Genomic DNA, 25,273 nt, shown 5'->3' with positions numbered 1-25,273 from the left:
AGAAAGGCACACTGTTAATAAACAGAACCCTCTTGTCTGAAAACACACTGGCTACTGTTTTTAATGAGTCTGCCATTCCTCCAGCTGAAATCAAGACACGTTTCAAATTCTTTAGTTTTTTTTTTTTTTGTTAAAGTGGTAGGGAAGAGGTGGTGTTGGAATAAGGAGAGATGAAAATATTATGTTCTTAGCCTTTTTTTATTATATCTTTCAAAGGTATATATGCAATTCTTTGAATTTCATTTTATTAATCCAAGAGTATAAGTACGGAGGGAAGAAACTTATTCTTTACATTGGAAACTCTTGGACATTGCTATGCTCACATGATGATTTTTCTTTGCAAGGATCCTAGCCTCTGTGTTTTATTTTCAAGGGCAGTGGGCTTTTGTGAAATGGCACAAATAGAGATCATGACCAAGAAGTCTGTCCTGAGCTACCCGCTTTATTTATGGGTGTTTGCAATGCACAGAGCCCAAGGGAGCCTTGTGTTGGCCCAGCAGAGCACAGCTGTTTCCTCTCACCCCAGCAGTCAAACGATGACCTTGACTCTTGGATACTATCACGTAGACTCCTGTATTGGTTTTGAGCAGAAAACATCCTGTTTCATCCTGCATGTTCTATGGAATAATTTAAATATGCTTAGTAGAAATAACATTAATACTTTTACTTATCCTGAGAAGAGAAAGGGTGGTGACACATTTGTTTTTTCATACAGGATGTGAATTAAGAAGTTAGCACTCCCTGCGTTCTCTTAGGCAAATGTGAGAACTATATCTACATGGTAAATTCTGATTTTTCCATGATTCTCCCTTGTTCATTCATTTTTCTTTCTCTTCCTTTTCAAAAGCCCTAATGTTGGTTATAAACTATCTGTTTTAGGGGGAGATAGGAGAATAAATAGTATTAATATGCTCGGTGAATTTTAAAATTCATAAATTAGAGGAAATATTACTTATTCTTTGGAGTATTTTGTAGCAAATTCCTAATTTGATTAGATAGTCTAGAGCAGTGGCTTTCAAATTATTTTTTTTTGATGTTGTCTTCGGTAAAACAATTTACTTAATGACCCAGTCCAAACACACACATGTGCACACATGATTATAGGAGTACACAGAAGTTTACCTTAGCCTCAAATTTCTTTCTAACTCTGCCATTCAGCTCTGGCTGACTGGCCAAATGGTGGAGTGCCTACTTTAGTGTCCTTTTAGGCACACCTAGATTGATACTAGAACAAAGATTGTAGATTGACTGGTAACCTTCTTGTCTAACCAGTGTAGTGCACCAGTCCTGCAAACAAGGTGTGCCATTTGGACTTGTTGTTATCTTAATATTCACTGTGAAAAACAAGTCAATACTTAAAATGTACTTTATTCTGAATGCCCCCTTTTGTGCTTTATATATGAAAATTTCCTCAGTCAGTGGAAAGTTTAAATGTATATTTGTTATTGGAGAATAAAAATACTGCTCTAAGTAATGATGATTGTTAAAGGCTGTGAATTTTATTATGTCCAAAAATTATTATGTATATAAATAGTAGAGAATTGATATTGCAAGAGTGTGATTGGTTATAATTTTGGGGAAACCAGTGTGTCCTTTGTGGGATTGCCTCTGGTGAAATTGCATCGTTACCATTAAGCAAATCTTCCAGCCCAGGAGATAGAGAGGAAGTGAGTCTCTTCCTCAGTCATTTTTTCTTAGGAAGGAAGAAAGCTTACTAACTCGGTGGCAACATCACCACGGGTGCAGCTCAGTTGGCAGAGCTAGCACTGAACTGTTGCTTTTCAACAGACCTCATTTTATTTATTTATTTTTTTACAGAGGCAGAGATAGACAGGGACAGACAGACAGGAATGGAGAGAGATGAGAAGCATCAATCATCAGTTTCTCGTTGCGCGTTGCGACTTCTTAGTTGTTCATTGATTGCTTTCTCACATGTGCCTTGACCGCGGGCCTTCAGCAGACTGAGTAACTCCCTGCTGGAGCCAGCGATCTTGGGTCTAAGCTGGTGAGCTCTTTGCTCAAGCCAGATGAGCCCGCGCTCAAGCTGGTGACCTCGGGGTCTTGAACCTGGGTCCTTCCGCATCCCAGTCTGACGCTCTATCCACTGCGCCACCACCTGGTCAGGCCAGACCTCATTTTAGACAGAACATTTATTTAGATTTACACAAGTCTCATCAGGCTGCAGATGATGGTGCCAAGAAATTGGGGTTCCTGCCCTTTTATATCAAACTTTTAAAACGGGTCTACCAGGATTTTTAATTACTAAGGTTATAATCATAAATAGTATTTTGAATAACATTTCAGATTTATTCTTGTCTCTCAATAGTTCATCCTGTGAAGGCAACATTGGACTTAGGCAAATATTGATTTTAATATTTGGCCATTTGGCATGATGCCAAACAAAATGTGTGTTCAGGAAATCTGTAAAATAGACATCCATCTATCCCATCCCAATAAAACAAAAATTTCACAAAATGTTATTATTTCTGTTGTTCTCTGGTCTATTTAGTTCTATTTGATATTTTTTAAAGCTACTAAATTAGCATCATGATATACCTATAGATATTATATATACTATATATGTTATAGAGGTTATGATATATAGTTTAGAAATGTTGAGACTCACTGTATTCTGAGAGTAGTGACACTCACTGTCCCAGAGGGGTCATCCTTCTCTGCAATATTTTAGTCCTACAAAGATGCAGTGAAGGTTTTCGACTTGTGCTTTTTTCCCAAAAATGAAACTTTAGGTCTCAAAGTCATGTTAAGACTTATAAAAAAATGAATTAAAGCTACTGCAAAATAATCTTCTGTAGTGGCTGCACCAGTTTACATACCTTCCAGCAGTGTCTGAGAATTCCAGTTGTTCTGTATTCTTCACACTTAACATTACCAGTATTTTTAGTTTTAACCATCATAAGCAGGTATGTAGTAGTTATAGCCATTTGAAATGAAATCCTAGATGGCTCATGCTTCCCAAATTCTTAGCAGCACATGAATGAAATAGCTCAGCTGTTCTAGATAACTAAAGTCTGATGTTTGAAAAGTCATTCCTCTTGCTATTTATTACATGTTTGTCTGTTATAGTGAGCAGTCCCTTTTTAATTCTGTCTCAGTGGCTTACTCTAGGAACTTCTTCTCCTCTACTCCTTCATCTTCAGAGAATAAAACAGATTAACAATTTTACATCTGAGTTTATAAACCCCAAGTCCTAAGTGCTATTTCAGAGCCTTAGAGGTGCAGCAGTATATAACGTATTCTGTTTGCAAGCCTCAGAAACAGAAAATTCTCTTATATTTCCCTGTACAAGGCCCTGTCCAGATCCCCTTCCCTCTACCTACCTCAACCACAATGGATAAGGATTAGTTTATTGACATGTGGGGTCAGCCTAACTCCAGAGGAAAATTGTATTTGGCTGATGACCTGTAGACTCAGCCCTTCTCTGTAGGGGCAGGAAGGGGTGTGCCAGGCAAGATGAGAAACCAGCAAAGGGAAAACCAGCAGGAGCCAGCTGCTGCGGGTGCTTATTTATCTTGTTAACATTGGGAAGCCAGCCCTACTGAAATCCTCAATACCATTCACATGCTAGTTCATGCGAGAGCCACGTAAAGCATTAGGCATAGGATCTGGCCTCTCTCCATTCTTAATTCTGGTGAATTCCAGGATGATTTCAGGTAATTTACACAGTCTTCCCAGCTCTTCTTTCTCTCTTTGTTATGTGTAACCAGATTTCCATGAAAAAAAAATGATAAGATGGAGGATGCCCGAAGAAGGCATCTGAGCTAGCCTCCCTGCATACGCAAGAACACAACTATGTTAGATTTGTGAGTCTGCCTTTAAATAATTCTGACTTTGATCATCAGTACCTGCTCTTGATAATTAAAATGTTTATTATTTTTTTAGATGCATGCTAGGACAATACTATAGAAACACATAGTACCTTATTTCTTCCCTTCAATACTCTGTTTAAACCTCTATAGAACATCATGCACAGTTGAATTATTTATGATGTAAAAATGATCACTGTATTAAGTATTATTATTCTCTTGAGAGACTATTCAAGGTTGGTAAAACTAATCATGAAAGTCATGTCTTTCTCTTTTTTTATGCAATTCTTTCATATCTTCTATTTTCTTTTTTGTTCTTTTATTTCTATGTGACTCAGATCTGAGAATGGAATAACTTAAGGCCAGAATTTTTATAATATATGTATATAGATTAACAGGGATCCACTGGAGGCTAACATCCCAACATTAACTGCAAAGTAGGATCCTGTATATGACAGGGTTTCTACAGCATTTCACAGAATGTTCCCTTGCCTAATGTTCAATATAAATCAAAATGCAAATAAATCTCCCACTTTCTTTTATTTGTGAACATTTTAAGTAAGACCATCACACAAGATACAGTTACAAAAATCAGTGGGTTAATCACACTCCAAGTATTTTATTCAGGTTCTTTATGTTGAATTTTATCTAAGCTCATTAAATTGACCTTGGATCTTGTTTTCAAAATTAGCCAGAGCACATCCCATTGTAACCATTCCCTCAAAGGGACAAGAAAATCTGTCATTATTGATTTCAGTCATGAGTAGCCTGCTTCCTGTGTAACTTCTCTTTGGAAAGTTTGAAGTAATCAAGATGCCCAGTCTCCCTTCCCCTTCTCAGAGAGATATCAGGTCAGCAGAAAATGTTTCTCCTGGCGGCTCCTCCTTCCCCTTGGTGTTGCCTTTCTTAGGCTTTGTGGATGTGGGTAAAAAGTAAACTCAAAACAAACAAAAAGGTTTTCACCTGACCAGGCGATGGTGCAGTGAATGGAGTGTTGGTCTGGGATGCAAAAACCTCAACCCCAAGGTCACCTGCTTGAGTGTGGGTTCCTTTGCCTTGAGTGCAGGCTCACCAGCTTGAGTGCCGGGTTGCTCACGTGAGCATGAGATCATAGACATGACCCCATGGTCACTGGCTTGAGCCTAAGGTTGCTGACTTGAGCAAGGGGTCTCTGGTTCAGCTGAAATCCCCTGGTCAAGGCACATATGAGAAAGCAATCAACGAACAACTAAAGTGCCGCAGTGAAAAATTGATGCTTCTCATCTCTCTCCTTTCCTGTTTACCTGTCTCTCTCTCTCTCTAAAAAAAAAAAAAAAGTTTTCACCTTTTCTTCTGCCTATTGAACTCCCCCTAGTAGAGCAGGAAAGAAGTAGCACTAGAATTCAGGTTGCAAGAATATTTTCTTGCAGACACACTAAGTAACAGGGATCTGAGCTGCTCTTCTGTGTTAGGGAGTTTAGGAGAAAGAATGACTCCTACCTCTTCATCCCCCATGAAAGTATTTTTACTACTTTTATTGATTATAAAAGTAATACATGCTAATTGTGCCCAAGTCAGGTAGCTCAGTTGGTTGGAGTGTCATCCTGACATGCCGAGATTGCAGGATGGATCCCCAGTCAGGCACATACAAGAATCAACCAATGACAGCCATGAATGAGTGGAACAACAAACCAATGCTTCTCTCTCTGTCTCTGTCTCTCTCTTGCTCTCTCTAAAAATTAAAAAATAAAAATTTAAAAATGCTTGCTAAATGTATTGAATATAAACAATACATGTAAAGTAGAAAGTGAAGTTTCCTCATAATTGGTTCTATCAGTCAAGGGGTGTGTGTGTTGTCAGCATAAAGGCGATGATACTTGGCATAATGTTCTGTAGCCTGCTTTTTCACCGAATGTTTTGTAGGCTCTTTGCTGTCAATGTCTTTGGATCTCTCTGCAGCCTTCTTCTTTAATGACTGTGAACAAATCAGGGTTAATTTATATAGTCCCCTCTTAATGGACATTCCATCATTTCTCATTTTCTAATGTTCTAAACCTGCGATGTTCAATATGCTACCGACGAGCCATGTGTGGCAATTTAGTTTAATTAGAAATAAATAATGTTTAAAACTCAGTTCCTCACTCACTCTAGTCACATTGTGTTATTAATCATTTATTGGGGGTGATATTGGTTAATAAAATCATATAGTTTTCAGGTGTATAATTCTATAATACATCATTTGTACATTGTATTGTGTGTTTACCACTCCAAGTCAAGTCTCCTTCCATCACCATTTTTGTCCCTTTTACATTCTTTTACTTCCCCCAATTCCTCCCTTCTCTCTGCCTATCACCATACTGTTGTTTATGTCCATGAGACTTTCTTTTTCTTTTGCTTAATCCCTTCACCTTTCTTACCCAGCACTACTCCCACAGCTGTAAGTCTGTTTGCTATACTCATGAGTCTGTCTCCTCTAGTCACATTTCAGGTGCTCAGTAGCTATATGTGACTAGCACAGACATAGAACTTTTCCATCATTGCATAGTTTTATGGGACAATGCTGGGTTTTTTTCCTTTTAAGTGAGAGGTGGGGAGATAGTCAGGGAAACTCCGGCCTCCCTCATGTGCCCTGGCCGGGATCCACCCGGTAACCCCATCTGCGGCTCATGCTCCCGTACCAAGATATTTTTAGTGCCTGAGCCTGATGTGCTTGGACCAACTGAGCTATCCTCAGCATCTGGAGCTGATGTTTGAACCAATTGAGCCACTGGCTGTGGGAGGGGAAGAAGGAGAGAAGAGGGAAAGGTAGGGGAAGAGAAGCAGATGGTCACTTCTCTTGTGTGCCCTGACTGGGAATTGAACCCAGGACATCTATATACTGGGCTGATGCTCTATCCGCTGAGCCACCAGCCAGGGCTGGACGTTTGCTGTTTTAAACTATGGGTTTTCAGACTTTTTTTAAACATGTTTTCATTCCTTTATTCATTTATTCTTCATTCATCCAACAAATAATTATTGAGTGCTCTTATGTGCTCAGTACTTGGATGTCTAATTCGTGAAACCAAAAACCTGTCCTCCTAATGCTTACATTCAATCAGCAAAAGGTTTTGAGAACTCAGCCCTAATAAATGTATGTGTATTTATAACTTGCATATGTAGTCTATTATGCTGTTATATTATAAAACATGTTAAGTTAGGAGTGAAAAGAATAGGTAAAGATGTGCATAGTTTCTGAAGTAGTCTTCCTGTATCCCACCTTAGGGGCTACCATTCTGCATGATGCTCTTGTGATAGATGTCATCTCTAAATGTGCTTCCAGTGCTGAACCTGAACTATTAACACTTTTTATTTATTTATTTCTTTTATTCATTTTAGAGAGGAGAGGGAGAGACAGAGAGAGAGAGAGAGAGAGAGAGAGAAGAGACAGAGAGAGAGAAGGGGGGAGGAGCTGGAAGCATCAACTCCCATATGTGCCTTGACCAGGCAAGCCCAGGGTTTCGAACCGGCGACCTCAACATTTCCAGGTCGATGCTTTATCCACTGCGCCACCACAGGTCAGGCAACACTTTTTATTTTATTTTATTTTATTTATTTATTTATTTATTTATTTATTTATTTATTTTTTTTTTTTGCACTTTTCTGAAGCTGGAAACAGGGAGAGACAGTCAGACAGACTCCCGCATGCGCCCGACCGGGATCCACCCGGCACGCCCACCAGGGGGCGACGCTCTGCCCACCAGGGGGCGATGCTCTGCCCATCCTGGGCGTCGCCATGTTGCGACCCTCCTGGGTGTCGCCATGTTGCGACCAGAGCCACTCTAGCGCCTGGGGCAGAGGCCACAGAGCCATCCCCAGCGCCCGGGCCATCTTTGCTCCAATGGAGCCTTGGCTGCGGGAGGGGAAGAGAGAGACAGAGAGGAAGGCGTGGCGGAGGGGTGGAGAAGCAAATGGGCGCTTCTCCTATGTGCCCTGGCCGGGAATCGAACCCGGGTCCTCCGCACGCTAGGCCGACGCTCTACCGCTGAGCCAACCGGCCAGGGCCAGGCAACACTTTTTAAATAGGTAGTTCTTCTATTTTGATATTCCTTCTAAATTTATTTCATAAAAAAACATTTTCCCCCTCTTTATGCTTTTTCATACACTGTGTGGATTTGTTCTTTTACTTACATATTCATTTAGCAAGAATTTATTAAGTTTATACTGTACATCTGCCAGGTAGGGGCCAGGAAGTTGAAAAAGTTAGGAGTCTTGCCTTCAAATGAGACAGGCCAGCAAATTAGTTATTCTAAGACATGGTACTATGGAAATGCGGCAAAGGGGCATAGAAGGAGAGATACTGTTTGGAAGAATGGAGGACAGCTCTCAATGAGCATGGCCTCTGCTTTGTACTCTGTTTTGGAAGTTAATGAAACCGCTGATTTCTCCAATAGGTACTGTTGTTTTCAGTAGTATTTTGCGGGGGTGGTGGTGGTAAAATTCTAAACCATTAACTGAAGAATACTAAACCATTGTCATTTGTCATGTTAGGTATCTTTTTTATGTTAATGCTCACCTTTCCAGTTTTAAACTTAGATTTTAGGGTTTGAAGGGCTCTCTATATAGGATAGAAGGTAAGTACATATAATTATGTAGCTGCTGTTATTTGAGAGGAGAAAGCAAAACTACTCTGGAGTTGTATGTTTGTTCATGCTTTTATTTAATAAATGTTTAAAAAATATCTCTGATGTGGAAAGGGCACTTAATTTCAAAGTAAATTTCACATGGGCTTTTAATAGGGAATTCTGAAGACTATAATGGATAATACTAGATAGAACAAATTTAGAAATGAAAGAATTGATCATATGTTGTTTTCCCCTTTCTTTTAGGACAAGTTAAAGTGTTCAGAGCTCTTTATACATTTGAACCCAGAACTGTAAGTATTCAGTTTTTAACTTTAAAATTGGCATAGAACGTAAGGTGGTTTCATTTAGATACTTCCTCTGGCCTAAATGGTCTGCCTGTTCTTGGATAGCCATAAATAATTCACAGGAATGGGTGTTCGGTCACTTCCCACTGCAGTCCAGAGGGTTGAACGCTAAGCTCCTCTGCTGATCTGCATGTCCTTCTGTCTCTAGGTCATGTTGTCTATCTTGAGCTGCTTCTGCCCCTGCAGTAAAACAAAGTGATCTGCATAGCAAGCATATGACCCCATCTTAGTCATCCTTCCTGTGACTCTCACGCTTATTTTCACCTTGACCTTTTACTTTAAGCTACATTGTAGTGGCACCTTCTGCCATTTGCCCAGAGCATTTTTTTTTTTTATGTCTCTGCTGTATGCAGTTTCCATTGTTATAGTTTCTGGTGTCCATCCATAAATCCATCTATTCAACCATGGTTCAGTGAGCACCTATTATGTGCCATACACTGGTGCAGCCATGGGGATAGTGTTGTGACACCAGAAAGGACCGTCTCATGGAGCTCACATCCCACTAGGGAGAGACAGATAGTAAGCAGACAAATGAGTGTGACTGTCAGGGCCTGGTAAGTGCTGTGAAGAAAACTGAAGAGGGTAAGGGGCAACGAGGTTCAGAAAACTGGCCTCATCTGGGTTTGCCCTGGGCCCTGTGGTCCCTGGGACATGTGGCACTTGAGCTTTGATTCACTGTCAGGCCAGTGCCTGCCTTCAAACCCCAAATCTGTCATTTACTCACTGTGTGAATTCACTTATTCTTGTGGTCATCATTTCCCTAATTTGAAAATGAGAATAACATAAACCATCCTCCAGGGGATCCTTGCTGTGAGCACGGAATGTGATGATGCATGCCACTAAATGGCAGCAAATAATGCAGTTAGCAGGAGTGTGTGTGTTCAGATGAGTTCTCCCGATACTTTGTAAACAGATGTTTCTGGGACAAGAAAGGGATTTGGTGAGTAGAGGTAAGTCTTAGTTTCTTTTCTTTTTTTTTTTAAAGTATGTACATTGTTTGATTTTTATTGAGGCATAATTGACATATAACATTATATTAGTTTCAGGTGTATAAAATAATTCAGTAATTGTGTATATTGTAAAACAATCACCACAATAAGCCTAGTTAACATTTGTCACCATACATAGTTACAAAATTTTTTTTCTTGTGATGAGAACTTTTAAGACCTACAATCTTACTTTTAAGACTTACAATTCAGAATTATTAACTATGGTCACCATGTTGTACATCCTGTGACTTTATTTTATGACTGGAGTTTGTATCATTTGATCACCTTCATTCATTTTGCCCACTCCTTGCCCCTGCTCTGGCATCCAATCTGTTCTCTGCATCTATGAGATTGGTTTTTATTTGCTTTGTCTTTAGATTCCACATATAAGTGAAACCATACAGTATCTGTCTTTTTCTGTCCTACTTATATCACTTAGTGTAATGCCCTCAAGGTTCATCCACGTTGTCATATGGCAAGCTTTCCTTTCTTTTTTCTTTTTTAAATTTTAATTTATTGTGTTTACATAGATTCTAGTGTTAGTTTCTTACTCTTTTCACGGAGAGGTTGCGCTGACACCTGCCCTGTGTTGGCCTAGGTGGGGAGGGGTGGAGTGACGGTCGACTGGGGCTGCTGGGACAAACCACATCAGCCTGCGTGGCTTAAGCAGCAGCAATTTATTTTCTCAGCTTTCTGGAGGCTAGAAGTGTGAAACCAAGGTGTCAGCAGGGTTGGTTTCTTCCAGGGCTCCCTTCCTGGCTTGTGGATAACTGTCTTTCTCTCTGTGTCTGCAACATGGTCTTTCTCTGTTTGTCTGTATCTCAGTCTTCTCTTCTAAAAAGGACACTGGGCCTGACCAGGCGGTGGCGCAGTGGATAGAGCGTCAGACTGGGAAGCGGAAGACCCAGGTTCGAGAACCCGAGGTCACCAGCTTGAGCGCAGGCTCATCTGGCTTGAGCAAAAAGCTCACCAGCTTGGACCCAAGGTCGCTGGCTCCAGCAAGGGGTTACTCAGTCGACTGAAGGCCTGTGGTCAAGGCACATATGAGAAAGCAATCAATGAACAACTAAGGTGTTGCAATGAAAAACTGATGATTGATGCTTCTCATCTCTCTCCATTCCTGTCTGTCTGTCTCTATCCCTCTCTCTGACTCTCCCTCTGTCTCTGAAAGAAAAAATAATGAAAAATAAAAAAAATAATAAAAAGGACACCGGTCAGACTGGATTTGGGCCCACTCTAATGACATCATTTTAACTTTATTACCTTTTTAAAGACCCTGTCCCAAATACTGTCATATTCTGTGGTACTTGAGGGATCTCCCTCTGAGCTGGACTCTGTGGGACCATTGCTGGCTGTGCAGCACCCCAGGGATGCCTGGGTCTTGTTTTTAGCTACTGTTGAACCCTCAGGAGAAAGGAACAACAGTGCCCAACTCCATTCTTGGTGATCTGGTGAGCACGTAGAACACTGAGCAGAACTCCTGGTTCTGCCTGCCACCCCATTTCTCTTCTGTCTTGCTTGAAGGCAAGGTGGTCCTCACACCGCCCAGGCCTGTTTAATTCTTATTTCTCATCCAACCCCCAGAGCAATAACATGTCATACAGAGGCCTGGCTGGACTGGATAGACCAGAGTAAAGACATGCTGACAGAGAAAGAGCAGCATTGCCTGTATGCTGGAAGTGTAGCACTGATCTCTAAAGAGAAGCCAGCAGGACCCTGCTCCATCATTAATGTTGGCTGGGCTTTGCTAGGTTTATAGCATTAAATGTGAGGAATGACCCCTAGAATGGGATTGCAAAAGCTGAAATAGGAGCCCAGTCCCGCCACTCACTCTGTGACTTGTGGCAAGTTCTTTAATCCTTCTAGCTTGGTTGTGAAATGGAGACTATGCCCATGTCCTGCCCTGCCCTAATGGGTTGTTGTGAGGATCAAACAAGGTTATATATGCTTTGCAAGTATAGGGTGCTGCTGTTGGTTTTGTTGTAATGCATTATGTGGGGGCGAGTGGAACAGATATTTCCCATGGCCACTGCCTTTTAACCAGGTCATGACTCCATGATGACCAATAGTGGTTATGCATGACCCTTCTGTATGAGAGAAAGCATAGGTTTTGGTGAAGAGCAGGGATTCCAGAATCTTACTATCATGGTGCAAGTCTAAGGTCTACCTTGTACGTCGTCTGAGGCCTTGGATAAGTTTCTCATCTATAATGTGGTGATGAGAGTAGCACCCACCCCATAGTGCTGCTGGTGAAGGTTAAATTAGTTCATCTTTATTAAGTATCCAGACAAATGTCCGGTACATAATAATATCATGAAACATTAAATGAAAATATGCATCAATCTGATTTGTTTTTATCTTTTTATTAATTTTAGAGGCTCCAGATTGACAAATCTGAAAAATTTCCAAAGTATCGCACAGTCTTTCTAAATTTTTTCATAAAGTATGTATTTGTGTAAACCAACAAAAATAATGCCTTGGTAATTATTACCCATAATTTATGGAACAAGAGTGAGCATATATGTTACCAAGTTTGTGCTCATCGCCGTAACATCCCAGTGGTCGACAATTTACTCGTTCTGATACCTTGTGGTTCTTCAAGGAGAGAAGGAAGGAGGAATGTGGTTAAAAACCAAAGAACACGTTGGAAATAGAGACATGCCTCCTTGATTGTGTCACTGTTTTACCATTTCTATTCCTTGAATATGATGCCAGTAATTTAAAAGTAGATCCTCACTGAACCATTTGCATTAAGTGTCCTGCAAGCGATTTCTTAATGTACAGTGGGACTATGATAGGTAAAAATCTAATTTTTAAAATTATGAAATTACCTTGTTTATGTGGCTACCAGCAGTCTGAAGAATTTGGGAAAATTGCCACTAGTTTCTTTGGAAGAAGGTATTTTACGGGTACTAAGTAGCATTGTGTGTCTGGGGGCTATTGGTTAACAAGAAAATAAACCATCCACTCTTTTTTCTCAAGATAAAAAAAATAGACCTATTTATACCTGACTGAAATCGACTACCTATTGTTGTCTATGTTGAAAAACAAGTCTGACTGAATACGTGGCTTGTGGCAGACACTACGATTGAACAGCAGCCATTAATTTCAAAACCAAAAGAACACTGAGAAATATAAAAATGACTGTACTTAGTGACATTTTCCAAATAATGCATCTAACCAAAGCACACAGGACAAGAATTACTTATAAGACATTAAGAGTTTTAACTTTTCTTGGCTTTTATTTTTGCCTTTTTAAAAATTGAGGTAAATTTCTCATTACATAAAAATAACCACATTAGCCTGACCAGGCGGTGGCGCAGTGGATAGAGCATCGGACTGGGATGCAGAGGACCAAGGTTCGAGACCCTGAGGTCGCCAGCTTGAGCGCAGGCTCATCTGGTTTGAGCAAAGCTCACCAGGTCACTGGCTCGAGCAAGGGGTTACTCAGTCTGCTGTAGCCCCACGGTCAAGGCACATATGAGAAAGCAATCAATGAACAACTAAGGTGTTGCAACAAAAAACTAATGATTGATGCTTCTCATCTCTCTGTGTTCCTGTCTGTCTGTCTGTCTCTATTTATCCCTTTCTCTGACTCTCTCTCTGTCTCTGTTAAAAAAACAACAACAAAAAAACCCCACATTAAAGTGAACAATTCAGTGGCATTTAGTACATTCACTGTGCTGTCAGCCACCACCTCTTGTGTTGTTCCAAAATATTTTTATCACCCAAAAAGAAAACCCCGTATCAATTAAGCACTTACTTTCCATTTTTCTGGGCTTTATTTTTTAAAAGTGAAAAACTAATCACAGGGATTGTATATGTGTGTTCACACTTTCCCCTCCCCCTCCCCCCAGTAGTTTGATAGTTTTTCACAATGTGCCTTTTGCTTCCAAGGGTGAATGATCTTATTAAATGAGAAAATTTAGGCAGAATTGACTTGCCATTTCAGGCATAAATAACCCCTTAATTCCAATGAAAGCACTGATTGAGGATTCATTGTTAGACGTAAGTGGGCAGGATTAGCTCTTAGAGAAGTACAGAATAAGAATGTCCCAGCATGGCTCTAAAAAAAAAAAAAAGATTTCTTCAAGGCATTGAGCTCTTTCAAAACTCCAGGAAACTTAGTCACTCCAGAAAAATGCTACATGTTCACTTATATTCTGTTTTCCTTACTTCCTTATATCCTATTTCGTTCTCTCCTTCCATTGCATACTGTCATCTAGAGGAGAGATGGTCAAATGGTGTTGCCAGTGAAGGCTGATCTTACTGTTATGGGTATGGCCACTGCGTCTAGTTGGGATGCTATCTACAGTGGTAAGCAAGTCCCCTTTCTGGCCTCTTGGAGAGGGAGATATGAAAGGAAATATACTGCTCACAAAAATTAGGGGATATTTTATCGCTTCATATTCATTTTTGAAATATCCTCTAATTTTTGTGAGCAGTATAGTTTGTTTCCCTAATCACTTTCTCTATCACAATAGTAGTAGTCAATAATATTGATCATAGATCATCAGAACAATTTAGCGAATAAGTAGAGGAAGTCTTAGAGGGCTTTGCTTTTTTTCTCCTCAATGCCTATTTCAAATAATATTAAAATCAAGTCTATATACATTCAACTAATTTTGAATAGCTTGTGCTATTTATAAGTCTAGTTTCTGTAAATAAAGTGCAAATGCCACAAATGCTTCAGGGAGTTGCCTTTTAAAGAATCTCAGCCATTTTTTTATATCAATCATTATTTGCTAATTTTTATATTTGTATTTATAATGCATGTAAATATTTGTGTATTGTGGTTGTTAAAGTATGATATAGCTGTTATAGTCTTTATATTTGGGAGAAATAGTTATAATAATAATATAGAACAGCTTTGAAACTAAATACATTACTAGTGTAGAATGGTATTTATTACCCTAGTCTGTGACTGATAGAGGAGGTAAACAAATGGAAAAAGAAATGGATGAAATAATTTTTTTCACTAGCATAAATTTTATGTGTGTGGAAGAATAACTGTAGTCAGAAATATCAAAGGCTTGTGCTAAAATGTATTTTCCAACTAAAATTATGAAAGTAATAAAATTTGGAAAAATTTCTATACATATTTCATGTATTGTTGTGATCTTGTCCTATAATTTTGTGTCTTACATTTTTTTTTTTTACAGAGACAGAAAGAGAGTCAGAGAGAGGGATAGACGGGGACAGACAGGAATGGAGAGATGAGAAGCATCAATCATTAGTTTTTCGTTGCGCATTGCAACACCTTAGTTGTTCATTGATTGCTTTCTCATATGTGCCTTGACTGTGGAACTTCAGCAGACCGAGTAACCACTTGCTGGAGCCAGTGACCTTGGGTCCAAGCTAGTGAGCTTTTGCTCAAACCAGATGAACCCGTGCTCAAGCTGGTGACCTCGGGGTCTCGAACCTGGGTCCTCGGTATCCCAGTCCGACACTCTATCCTTTGTGCCACCGCCTGGTCAGGCATATTTTTCACTCAATGTAACATCATAAACATTTCTTAATATCTGAAACTTGTTTTGAATAGACATCATTTTACTTACTTATAAGGTCATGCTGATAAGTGTTATCTACTGATGGGAAGAAGGGGATGTTTAATTAAAGTGTCTAGCTTTATCCAGAGAATGTGTTGAACATTTGATTGGTATGGGTCAGAGCAGATACTGACTGTAATCAACTTATCCCGTAGAGCTGCTAATGGGCTGGACTGTCTGAGTTACTGCTTCACACTTTCAGCTCCATAGCTTTCATAGTTGAATTATGTATTCACTAGTCTCACATATAAAATGCTTATTCTCTCTGAACATAAAGAGATAGGAAATATTTTTTCTCAAAGTAACCATTTAAAAAATTTTGATATGAAAGTGTTTAAAGAATTGATGCCTAATCATTTAGGAGAGAACCAAGCTTCAAGTCACTTTTTATAGTTTTAATTCTAGACATTTATCCTTTAATAAAGAAATATATATCACTTTTTGGAATTTCTATCAAAGAAATTTTATTAATATTTTCTTGATATAAAGATGCACTGCTTTCATTGTGGAAGAATATGAGATGTGTGTATTTGGGGAATCTTTGTTATAATTTCTTGAAGTTCGTCATGGAAAAAGTTCAGCATCTGTGTATGTGTTAAATTGTTAATGTTTTATTACGAGACTAAGAGACATGGACAAGAGTGTGGTGGTTACCAGGGGTGGGGGGAGGGAGGACGCAGGAGGGAGGGAGGGAGAGAGTCAGGGGGAGGGGGAGGGGCACAGAGAAAACTAGATAGAGGGTGACGGAGGACAATCTGACTCTGGGCGAGGGGTATGCAACATAATTTAATGACAAGATAACCTAGACATGTTTTCTTTGAATATATGTACCCTGAATTATTAATGTCATCCCATTAACATTAATAAAAATTTATAAAAAAATTGTTAATGTTTTATTAAATGGGTTATGTAATTTAAAACCACATTGTCTATATCATTATTATAATTAGTGTATTCTAATTCATGAAAATGTCACATGAAATCAAATGTAAACATTTTTTTTCTTTTAGCCAGATGAATTGCACTTTGAAGAAGGTGATATTATCTACATTACTGACATGGTAAGCCCAGCTAAAATTTTGTAATATCATATATGAATTAAAGATAGACAATAGAAGCTATATTTTATAGCTGTAACATTGGACATTATTTAAATGATATCTATATAGAAATACATATATCATTTTAGCATGGTTTTAATAGCATAAGACTAGAAAAAGCCCAAGAAGAAACATTCAACTATGTTTAAGAAGAAAATAGTTGAATAAAGTTTGCTATGTTGGACTATTATGCTGCTACCAAGAATAAGGAGTATCTCTATTGTAGAGTAATTTAAGTGAAAAAAAGCCAGGTGGAAATGTGTGGATAGCATGCCCTCACTTATCTAAGAAAGGGTGAGGAGTAAACATATACATATTTTTTAAAGTTTAAAATAAAATGTCAAAGGAGTCATAAAACTGAATTTAAAAAATGCTTTCTTCTCTGTGGGGGAAGGGAAATAGAGGAGAGGAAACATTGATGGAAGCTAGACTTTTATTAAAAAATTATAATTTGGCCCTGGCCGGTTGGCTCAGCGGTAGAGCGTCGGCCTGGTGTGCGGGGGACCCGGGTTCGATTCCCGGCCAGGGCACATAGGAGAAGCTCCCATTTGCTTCTCCACCCCCCCCCTTCCTCTCTGTCTCTCTCTTCCCCTCCCGCAGCCAAGGCTCATTGGAGCAAAGATGGCCCGGGCGCTGGGGATGGCTCCTTGGCCTCTGCCCCAGGCGCTAGAGTGGCTCTGGTCGCGGCAGAGCGACGCCCCGGAGGGGCAGAGCATCGCCCCCTGGTGGGCAGAGCGTCGCCCCTGGTGGGCGTGCCCGGTGGATCCCGGTCGGGCGCATGCGGGAGTCTGTCTGACTGTCTCTCCCCGTTTCCAGCTTCAGGAAAAAAAAAAAATTATAATTTGTTTTAGAGATCTGACCTTAGAATCATATAAACTTTTGCATAGTTATACAATTTGGTTGATAAAAAGCAATCCCTGAAAATTAAAAGCAGCATGAATCAAATGAGCTTAATTGTACCCCAGGTAATTGGCATAGCCACACAGAGAGGAGCTTTTCCAAGTTGACTTTAAAACATAGCAGTACAACTGAACATCGCTAGTAGAATACAGGTGAAGGACAAAACAAACTGCGAAAAGAATTGTAAACTGTTTTTAAGCATGATCTTGTTGGAGAAGTGTTGGTATTGCTATTCTGCGATTGTTGCATGTGTGTTGTGGAGCAAATGAGCCTTTAGATAAGTGATGTTGATAACAGATTTTCAGCCAACAAGAAAGGATATACAGGTGTAAGATCAATGAGAATAAGTGGAAACCTTCCCTGTAGCTCTGCATTTGAATTGGGTATTGTATTTTATCTAAAATAGGACAGTTTCTCCTGCTCTGTACTTAGAAGAGGCCTAGAAAAAAATGACTAACCAATAATAATGTGTTATTTCCCATGAAAAGGAATAAAGCTCCTTTGAGAAATGTTCGTGTCAGATCAGGGGCAGTTAAGATATAAGTTAATCCCCAAATATCTTATTTTTAGATAGCAAGGAAGCTACCAAAGACTACTTAGAGTCATACTGAAAAGACATAGGAACTAAGCTGAAGAGGCTGCCTGTGGCCAAAGATAAGATGATTTGAGCAAGCAATTAAAGCAACAATTCCCAAGGATTGAAACACATTTACTATAATTAAATTATGAGTTCATAATGATATTTCAAAACAAATATTATCAGACACCCTGAGAATGTGAGGGATGCAACTTTTTATTCTGCATCTGTTAAGGAAAAATAATCAGCATTTATTCTGACTTTTTTCGATGAACTTCACCTCTGAATAACATGAGAGTTGATAAGGGAGAGCTTCTCTTTGAAAAGATACCCTAGTTATTTCAGTGAAGAAGACTTAGCATATGACCCATGTTGCAATGGATCCAAATCATGCTCATCAGTGATTACTAACACTATAAAAAAAGAGACCACCAGACATTATATGTTTTTGATGGAAGAGATCAAGATTGCCTGTGAAATAGTTTTGCTAAAAACATTGATTCTGAATCGAATTAAGTCTCTAGAACTAATGACCAGTTTAAAGGCAATACAGGGAACAGAGGAACACATTTTTGCTAACACAGGGATTCAACAGGCAAATCGAGGCTGTATGAAACTCTACAAAACAGACTTGGTTTTTCAACATGTAGATTATGAAGAAGTAAAAAAAGAAAAAAAAATGGAGGGGGAACCCATAGACTAAAGGAGAGTAAAGAGGCAAATCAGTCAGTTATTTGGATTCCTGTTTATGGGGCAACAAAAAAATTTGAGTTTTGATCTAGATATTGGATGACATTAAGGAGTTAATGAAAAAATTTTAATTTGTGATAATGATGTTATAATTGTGTCTGAAAAAGTCCTTATCTTTGAGAGATATATATTGAAATATTTACAGATGAAATAATAGGATGCCTAGAATTTATTTCAAAATAATCTGAAGGGGAAGAAGGTTGTAGGTGGAGTTATATATGAAACAGTATTGACCATAAGTAAATAATTCTTGCAATTGAAAATGGGTACATGTAGGTTCATTATACTGTTCTTTCCTACTTTTATATAGATTTGGATTTTTCTGTAATAAAAAGTTACCCCCAAAATAAAGGTGTAATAAAGAGATTGTTAGAAAACAAATAAAAAATCTTGACACTAGCAAAAATTAGACTGTACAAATAAACCCTATAAATAGTCTATAAAAACTAAATGTAATTTTTTAATTTGTATTATCTCTGATTTGTTTGATTGTTGAGGCCCTGTGATGAAGTGTATTTGATTTGTTGCACAGATGTGTGAACTTGTAATTTAGTGATAAGGGGAATGGACATCCATAACCGAGATTGAGGAAGCTTGATCATTGTGACCAGGGCCAATGGATATTTTATAGAGCGGGTACACTCCATGAGTTCAATGGTTTTAAAAGTGGTTGACTGTAAACTGGATTTTGTACCACTTAATTTAATGCTTCTTTCCCCAGAGTGATACCAGTTGGTGGAAAGGCACCTGCAAAGGCAGAACTGGACTAATCCCAAGCAACTATGGTAAGCATGGCTGCTGTGGCTGTACTTTGGATATACTGTTCCGCACTTTCACTTATCTGCATCCTGAGCCCTTTCTGCTTGTTGCTGTGGCTAAGAAATCAAAGGAGCATTGCCAGTCTAGGACATCTTCTCTTCCTTGAGCCTGCTGTTAATAAATTGGTCATGAACTCTGGAAGTCTAGAAGTGCTAGAGCCTTGACTTATTGGCTTAAGAAAATGCATTCTAGGCCCTGACCAGTTGGCTCAGTGGTAAAGCATCGGGCCAGCATGTGGAAGTCCCGAGTTCAATTCCTAGTCAGGGCACACAGGAGACGCGACCGTCTGCTTCTCCACCCCTCTCCTCCCCCCCTTCTCTTTCTCTCTCTCTCTCTCTCTCTCTTTCTCTCCCACAGCCATGGCTCAAATAGTTTGAGCAAGTTGGCTCTGGCGCTGATGATGGCTCCATGCCCTTGCCTCAGGCACTAAAATATCTTGGTTGCCCTAGCAATGAAGCAGTGACCCCATATGGGAAGAGCATCCATGTGGGAGTCTGTCTCCCTCCCTGCCTCTCACTTAATAAAAAATAAATAAATAAAAGAAAATACATTATAACATTCTTAAAAGAATCCAAGGTTTCCAAGGAAATGCTATGGTTTTACTTCATTCAACTCTTTGAACTTTTTTTTTTGATGTTAAATGAAATTTTACAGATTGTTTCTTAGCACCCTCCCTTTTTTTTTTTTTCTGATGAAGTAGCCCTACCTTGTTTGTTTATGTTTGGTGCAGTATGGTCATTAAATGCCTATCAGGAGCAGTTTGGGGAGCTTAAGTTGAGAGATTCGGCAGCTGCCATAATCTACTTCTAGTTGAAGCGGGGACAAAACAGACTTTCCTAGAAATCAGCAAAGTAAAAAGAGCACAAGATTGACAAATAAGGATCCTGGGTTCTAATCCTTTTTTCTATACTTCCTAATAGCCAGACACCTTAGTGAATACATTGAACTACTACCTAATGGACTTTTCCTTTATCTATGTAATGAGAAGGTTTGATTTAAACATTGCCCTAGCTGGATAGCTCATTTGGTTAGAACATCATCCCGATACACCAAGGTTGTGGGTTCTATCCTGGGTTAGGGCACATACAAGAATCAACCAATGAATAAATAAATAAGTAGAACAACAAATTGATGTTCCCCTCTCTTTCTTGTCCTCTTTTTAAAAATCAATAAAAAAAATAAGTTGTCGGTCTATAAAAAAATAAATCACTTATAAGGTTCCTTTGGACTTTAGCATTAGATGAACTCTCAGATGAATAGGGCTGGCATCAGGCACCAGTTCCAAGAGCTTGAAGAGAATTTAGAAAATTTCAAGGAAGGCACTTTAAAGGTCCTAGTGGAGGGGAGGAGCGGAGAGGATGAGGAGCTGAGGCTTGGTTTTAGAGCGATACTGTTCTGGATTTAAAAAGACTTTAAACATTTCTACATTTCTTTAACCATGACATCCAAAATATACCTCATTTTTGAGGGTGTAAATTGTTCACAGACATTGAGGGTATAAGATGTTCCTCTGTTGCTTTGGATTGCTGGTTGCCAAGGGAGTGTTCAGTTACAGTCCATTATGGAGGGGAGGGGGCATGTCTGAAGTCTCATTTGAACAATGGTCTTGTCACTCCTGCTGATTCTAGGACAACAGTGAACACACCTTTCTTGAAAGCAGCTGGCATAGTCATTGCCTTTTATGAATACAGGAAGCAAAATATTTTTCTCTCAACACACACACACAAACACACACACAGAAAAAAGTTCTTTTCAGCCATCTCATATACAGTGTTTTTACAGGATATAAACATGAACATCAAATGCTTTCTTTTGCATTTTTGTGACTAAATTTGTTTATTAAATAACTTGAATAAACGGTGTGTAGGCCATGAATTTGTTTTGTTTATACTCCAGTTAATTGCTATATTATTGTCTTATTGTTTAGCTTGCATTTACTGAACACATCATTCAGCTGCTTTTAAAGCAGGAAACATCAGTTTGATTTTCTGCTATACGTATATTTTTTCCATATTAAGTAAGGGAAGCTGAATTGTGGAAGGCCCTGGCACTGTGGAAGCTGGGGGACTGTGAAGGCTTTAGTGAACCATTTGGGTGACATTCTCAGCATTGGGTTTGTACTTTTTCTTTTCAATCTAGTGGCTGAGCAGGCAGAATCCATTGACAATCCATTGCATGAAGCTGCAAAAAGAGGTAGGTGTGGTTCTTTTTGACTGAGATACACACACAGTGATATAGATTTAATTATATATAGTTTGGTGACTTTTGACAAATGTATACACTTATGTAGCTGACACCCAATTCAGGATCTAGAATATTTTTATCATTTCTGAAAATTCTCTTTCTAGTTAAATCCCTGCCTTCCCCGGAGGCAACCTCTGTTCTGCCTTCTGTCATGCTAGAGAGACAAGTGTCATTTTAATCTTGAAATTTAAGTCACAAACACTTTGAGTCCCTTACATACTTGTGCTCTGTGGCAGATGGAAAGGCATGGTCTGTGACTCCCAGATTCGAGAGTCTGGAAAGGGTGAGATGTGTGTAACAGAACAAAATGGTGTGATAATATGCAGCGATTGAGTAATAGAAGGGCAGGGGGGTGGGGACTTCTTGTGAGTGCAGCAATTGGGAAAGTGTTGATGTAGTGCCTGTGTGGTAAGGGAGGAGTCAGGAAGGGAGGGAGCAACCCGATGGGCCTTGTACAGAGGTTTTATTCTGCAGATCAGTGGTTTTCCACTGAGTGTAATTCCTCTCTCCACATCTGGAACATTTGGCAGTATGGAGACATTTTTTCGTTGTGACTAGGGGGATGCCACTGGCATCCTTTGGGTGGAGGCTGGGATTGTTACTGAATATACAACAGTGTGCAGGACAGCACTGATAACCCCAAGTGCCAGTAAGGCTGCTGTGGAGAGACCCTGTGCAGGAGTTTTTGCAAGGCCTCACTAAGCTCCCTTTTATTCTATTTTAGGTCTTTTTGAAATCTGAATATGCAAGAGGAAATTATTGGTTTAGGATTGTGCATAAGTCGAAATATGAAACTGACATTTAAAGCATTTTTAAAAATTAGATATTTAGGGCATTAGCCAGAGGATTTAAAATCAGTAGTTATACTTTACTACATAAGAATAGCGGATTTGAGTAGGTCATTTACTGTTTCTTTTCTTGTAAGAACTGAAAGTGCATTTTAAATATCAATATAAGTAGTGTTGCTTGTCCTTAGGTTTGATTGTTTTTTTCCCCCAAGTTTCAGGAATTCACAAAGGAAAAAAAAAGGATATATATATCCATATATATATATATATTATTATTATTATTTTTTTTGCAGAGTAAAAATACCTTAAGCAGACCCATTTAGGCAGCTCTTCTCATAAACCTATTATTAAAAATTGATGTTAATGCTTTCCATTAATAAACTGGAAGTCAAAATGTACCATAATAAGTGCATAACTGGGCAGGTCTTAATTTCAGACTTGCTGATTAATCCATTGCAAATGTAAATTTATGCAGGCTGAAGTTGATTTAAAAGCAGAACAACAAAAAAACAAAATTCTTTTTCTTGTGTTTTTTATAAATGTAAAATTTTTTCAGGCAACTTGAGCTGGTTGCGAGAGTGTCTGGACAACCGAGTCGGTGTTAATGGCTTGGACAAAGCTGGCAGCACTGCCTTGTACTGGGCTTGTCACGGAGGTCACAAAGGTATTACATTCTGTTTGTTACCATAAACGTCTATGCTACTGAAAAATGTGCTTCATGCAGGTGAATTAGAATAGGTTATTTTTAATTTAATTTTATTTTATTTTTATTGAGAGGTGGGGAGGCAGAGAAAGACTCCTATGTACCCTGACTGGGATCTACTCAGCAGGCCCCCCACCAGATGATGCTCTGCCCCTCTGAGACGCTGCTCTGTTGCTTGGCAACCAAGCTATTTTAGCACCTGTGGCAAGGTCATTTAGCCATCCTTAGTGCACGGGGCCAACTTGATCAGACCATTTGAACCATGGCTGTGGGAGGGGAAGAGAGAGAGAGAGATGGAGAAGCAATGGGGGGAGAAGGAGCTGATCACTTCTTCTGTGTGCCCTGACTGGGAATTGAACCTAGCACTTCCATACACCAGGTTGACGCTCTACCACTGAGCCACTGGCCAGGGCCTACTTATTCTTTTCAAATTCTTTTTGAACATCAGCCAATAGCCTGGTTACTGCACTTTCTTTGTCAAACAGTAGATTGATTATGATTGTTCAGCCTCCTATGGACCTCTTTCACTTGAAAGAGTTCCTCTTTCAGACTTGGCAAAGTTACAGGAAAACAACAATAATATAAAAACAAAACCTGATAGCTAATCTTACAGAAGAAAGGGGCAGAATTGACTCTTACATAAGCCTTTCCATGATACTGCTTTTATGATATACATTTTAAGTTTAATATAAACTGTTAGATTCAGGCAAAAGAACATTTGCTTGAGTTAGTGATTCAGTTGGTAACTTTCTCTTTTATAATTGACAATAATAATAACAGATGGAATTTCTAGGTGTATTTCAGACTGGCCAAAAATCTACCATATCCATTCATTCTCTTTCTACCTCTCTCTACAACACAAATACATACATAATCCCAACAATGAGAAACAGAGAACCCAACAAATTAAATAGCATAGCCAAAGGGAAATTTATGGTTGTCTCTCAAAAAATACCCATTTTATTTTAGCTAATAAATACAAATTAGTGACACAAATATTAAGTATGATAGCAAACGTAAAAATATTCCCATAATAGATGTCAGAAAATGCAAAAGCCAAATTATTTGAAAAATATTTCCTTTTAGAGTCTACAATTTAGATATACCTTGAAAAATTTATTGTAAGGATTTTTTTTTGAAGATTCTTCTAAAGAATTCTCTTCTTTAAACTTATTATGCTTGGTTTTGCCAGACTTCCACTTCTCATTCTTAAAAAAGTTATTTTTTTCTATTTGAATTTCAGATATAGTAGAAATGCTGTTTACTCAACCAAACATTGAACTGAACCAACAGGTAAGATTGTTTACATGAAAGTCATTTAACATAACTGCCTTGTTCTCTTTGTGCAGCTTATGGGCATGAAAAAATCATACCATAGTATCTTGAACTAACCTTTCCCCGTTCATTATCTTTCATAAATTTTTAATCAAAATACTACAAGCACAGTCTGTCCAGGCAGTGGCACAGTGGATAGAGTGTTGGACTGGGACCCAGAGGACCCAGATGCAAAACCCCAAAAGTCGCTGGCTCATCTGGTTTGGGCACGGGCTCACCAGCTTGAGTGCCGGGTCGCTGGCTTGAACGTGAGATCATAGACATGACCCCATTGTTGCTGGCTTGAGCCCAAGGTCACTGGCTTGAGCAAGGGGTCACTCGCTCTGCCATAGCCCCCCGTCAAGGCACATATGAGAAAGCAATGAACTACTAAGGTGCCACAACAAAGAATTGATGCTTCTCATGTCTCTCCCTTCCTGTCTGTCTGTCTCTTTGATTCTCTCTGTCTCTGTCCAAAAAAAAAATACTACAAGCACATAGTTAAATTATTATTGTACTAAAGTTCAAATTGTATAAAGCCCAAAATGCCTATTATCAATACATTCCTCCTTGTATATCACTTTTGGCTTTTAGCTCTTTCTTCTTACCTTCATGTTACTCAGGAAAATACTTATGGAGCTTTCTCATAATTTGTCATCTCATATGCATTTCAGCGTCCTATCTGGTAGGTGAAGATGTAACCTTGCCAACAGCCCCACGCTCACCTTTGAGCACCTCATCACCCAACCTTTCCCTAGCTCGTCCTCC

General features: G+C 39.0%; 1 protein-coding gene across 1 annotated transcript in view; it reads left to right on the top strand.

Moving 5' to 3' along the window:
- The window catches only part of OSTF1 (osteoclast stimulating factor 1), a 59,130-nt gene that overhangs the window by 20,012 nt on the left and 13,845 nt on the right, over positions 1 to 25,273 (top strand). Inside the window, exons 3-8 of the mRNA XM_066254351.1 lie at positions 8,672 to 8,718; positions 16,321 to 16,371; positions 19,359 to 19,422; positions 21,596 to 21,649; positions 23,045 to 23,152; positions 24,435 to 24,484. Of these exons, the coding sequence (XP_066110448.1) occupies positions 8,672 to 8,718; positions 16,321 to 16,371; positions 19,359 to 19,422; positions 21,596 to 21,649; positions 23,045 to 23,152; positions 24,435 to 24,484 (374 nt within the window). The remainder of the gene's footprint in view (positions 1 to 8,671; positions 8,719 to 16,320; positions 16,372 to 19,358; positions 19,423 to 21,595; positions 21,650 to 23,044; positions 23,153 to 24,434; positions 24,485 to 25,273) is intronic.

This window comes from Saccopteryx bilineata, chromosome 2, assembly GCF_036850765.1.
Source record: "Saccopteryx bilineata isolate mSacBil1 chromosome 2, mSacBil1_pri_phased_curated, whole genome shotgun sequence".
In the NCBI taxonomy this organism is placed as follows: Eukaryota; Metazoa; Chordata; class Mammalia; order Chiroptera; family Emballonuridae; genus Saccopteryx; species Saccopteryx bilineata.
Note: the sequence above shows the minus strand (reverse complement) of the source record. Positions and strands in the feature narration are given on the sequence as shown.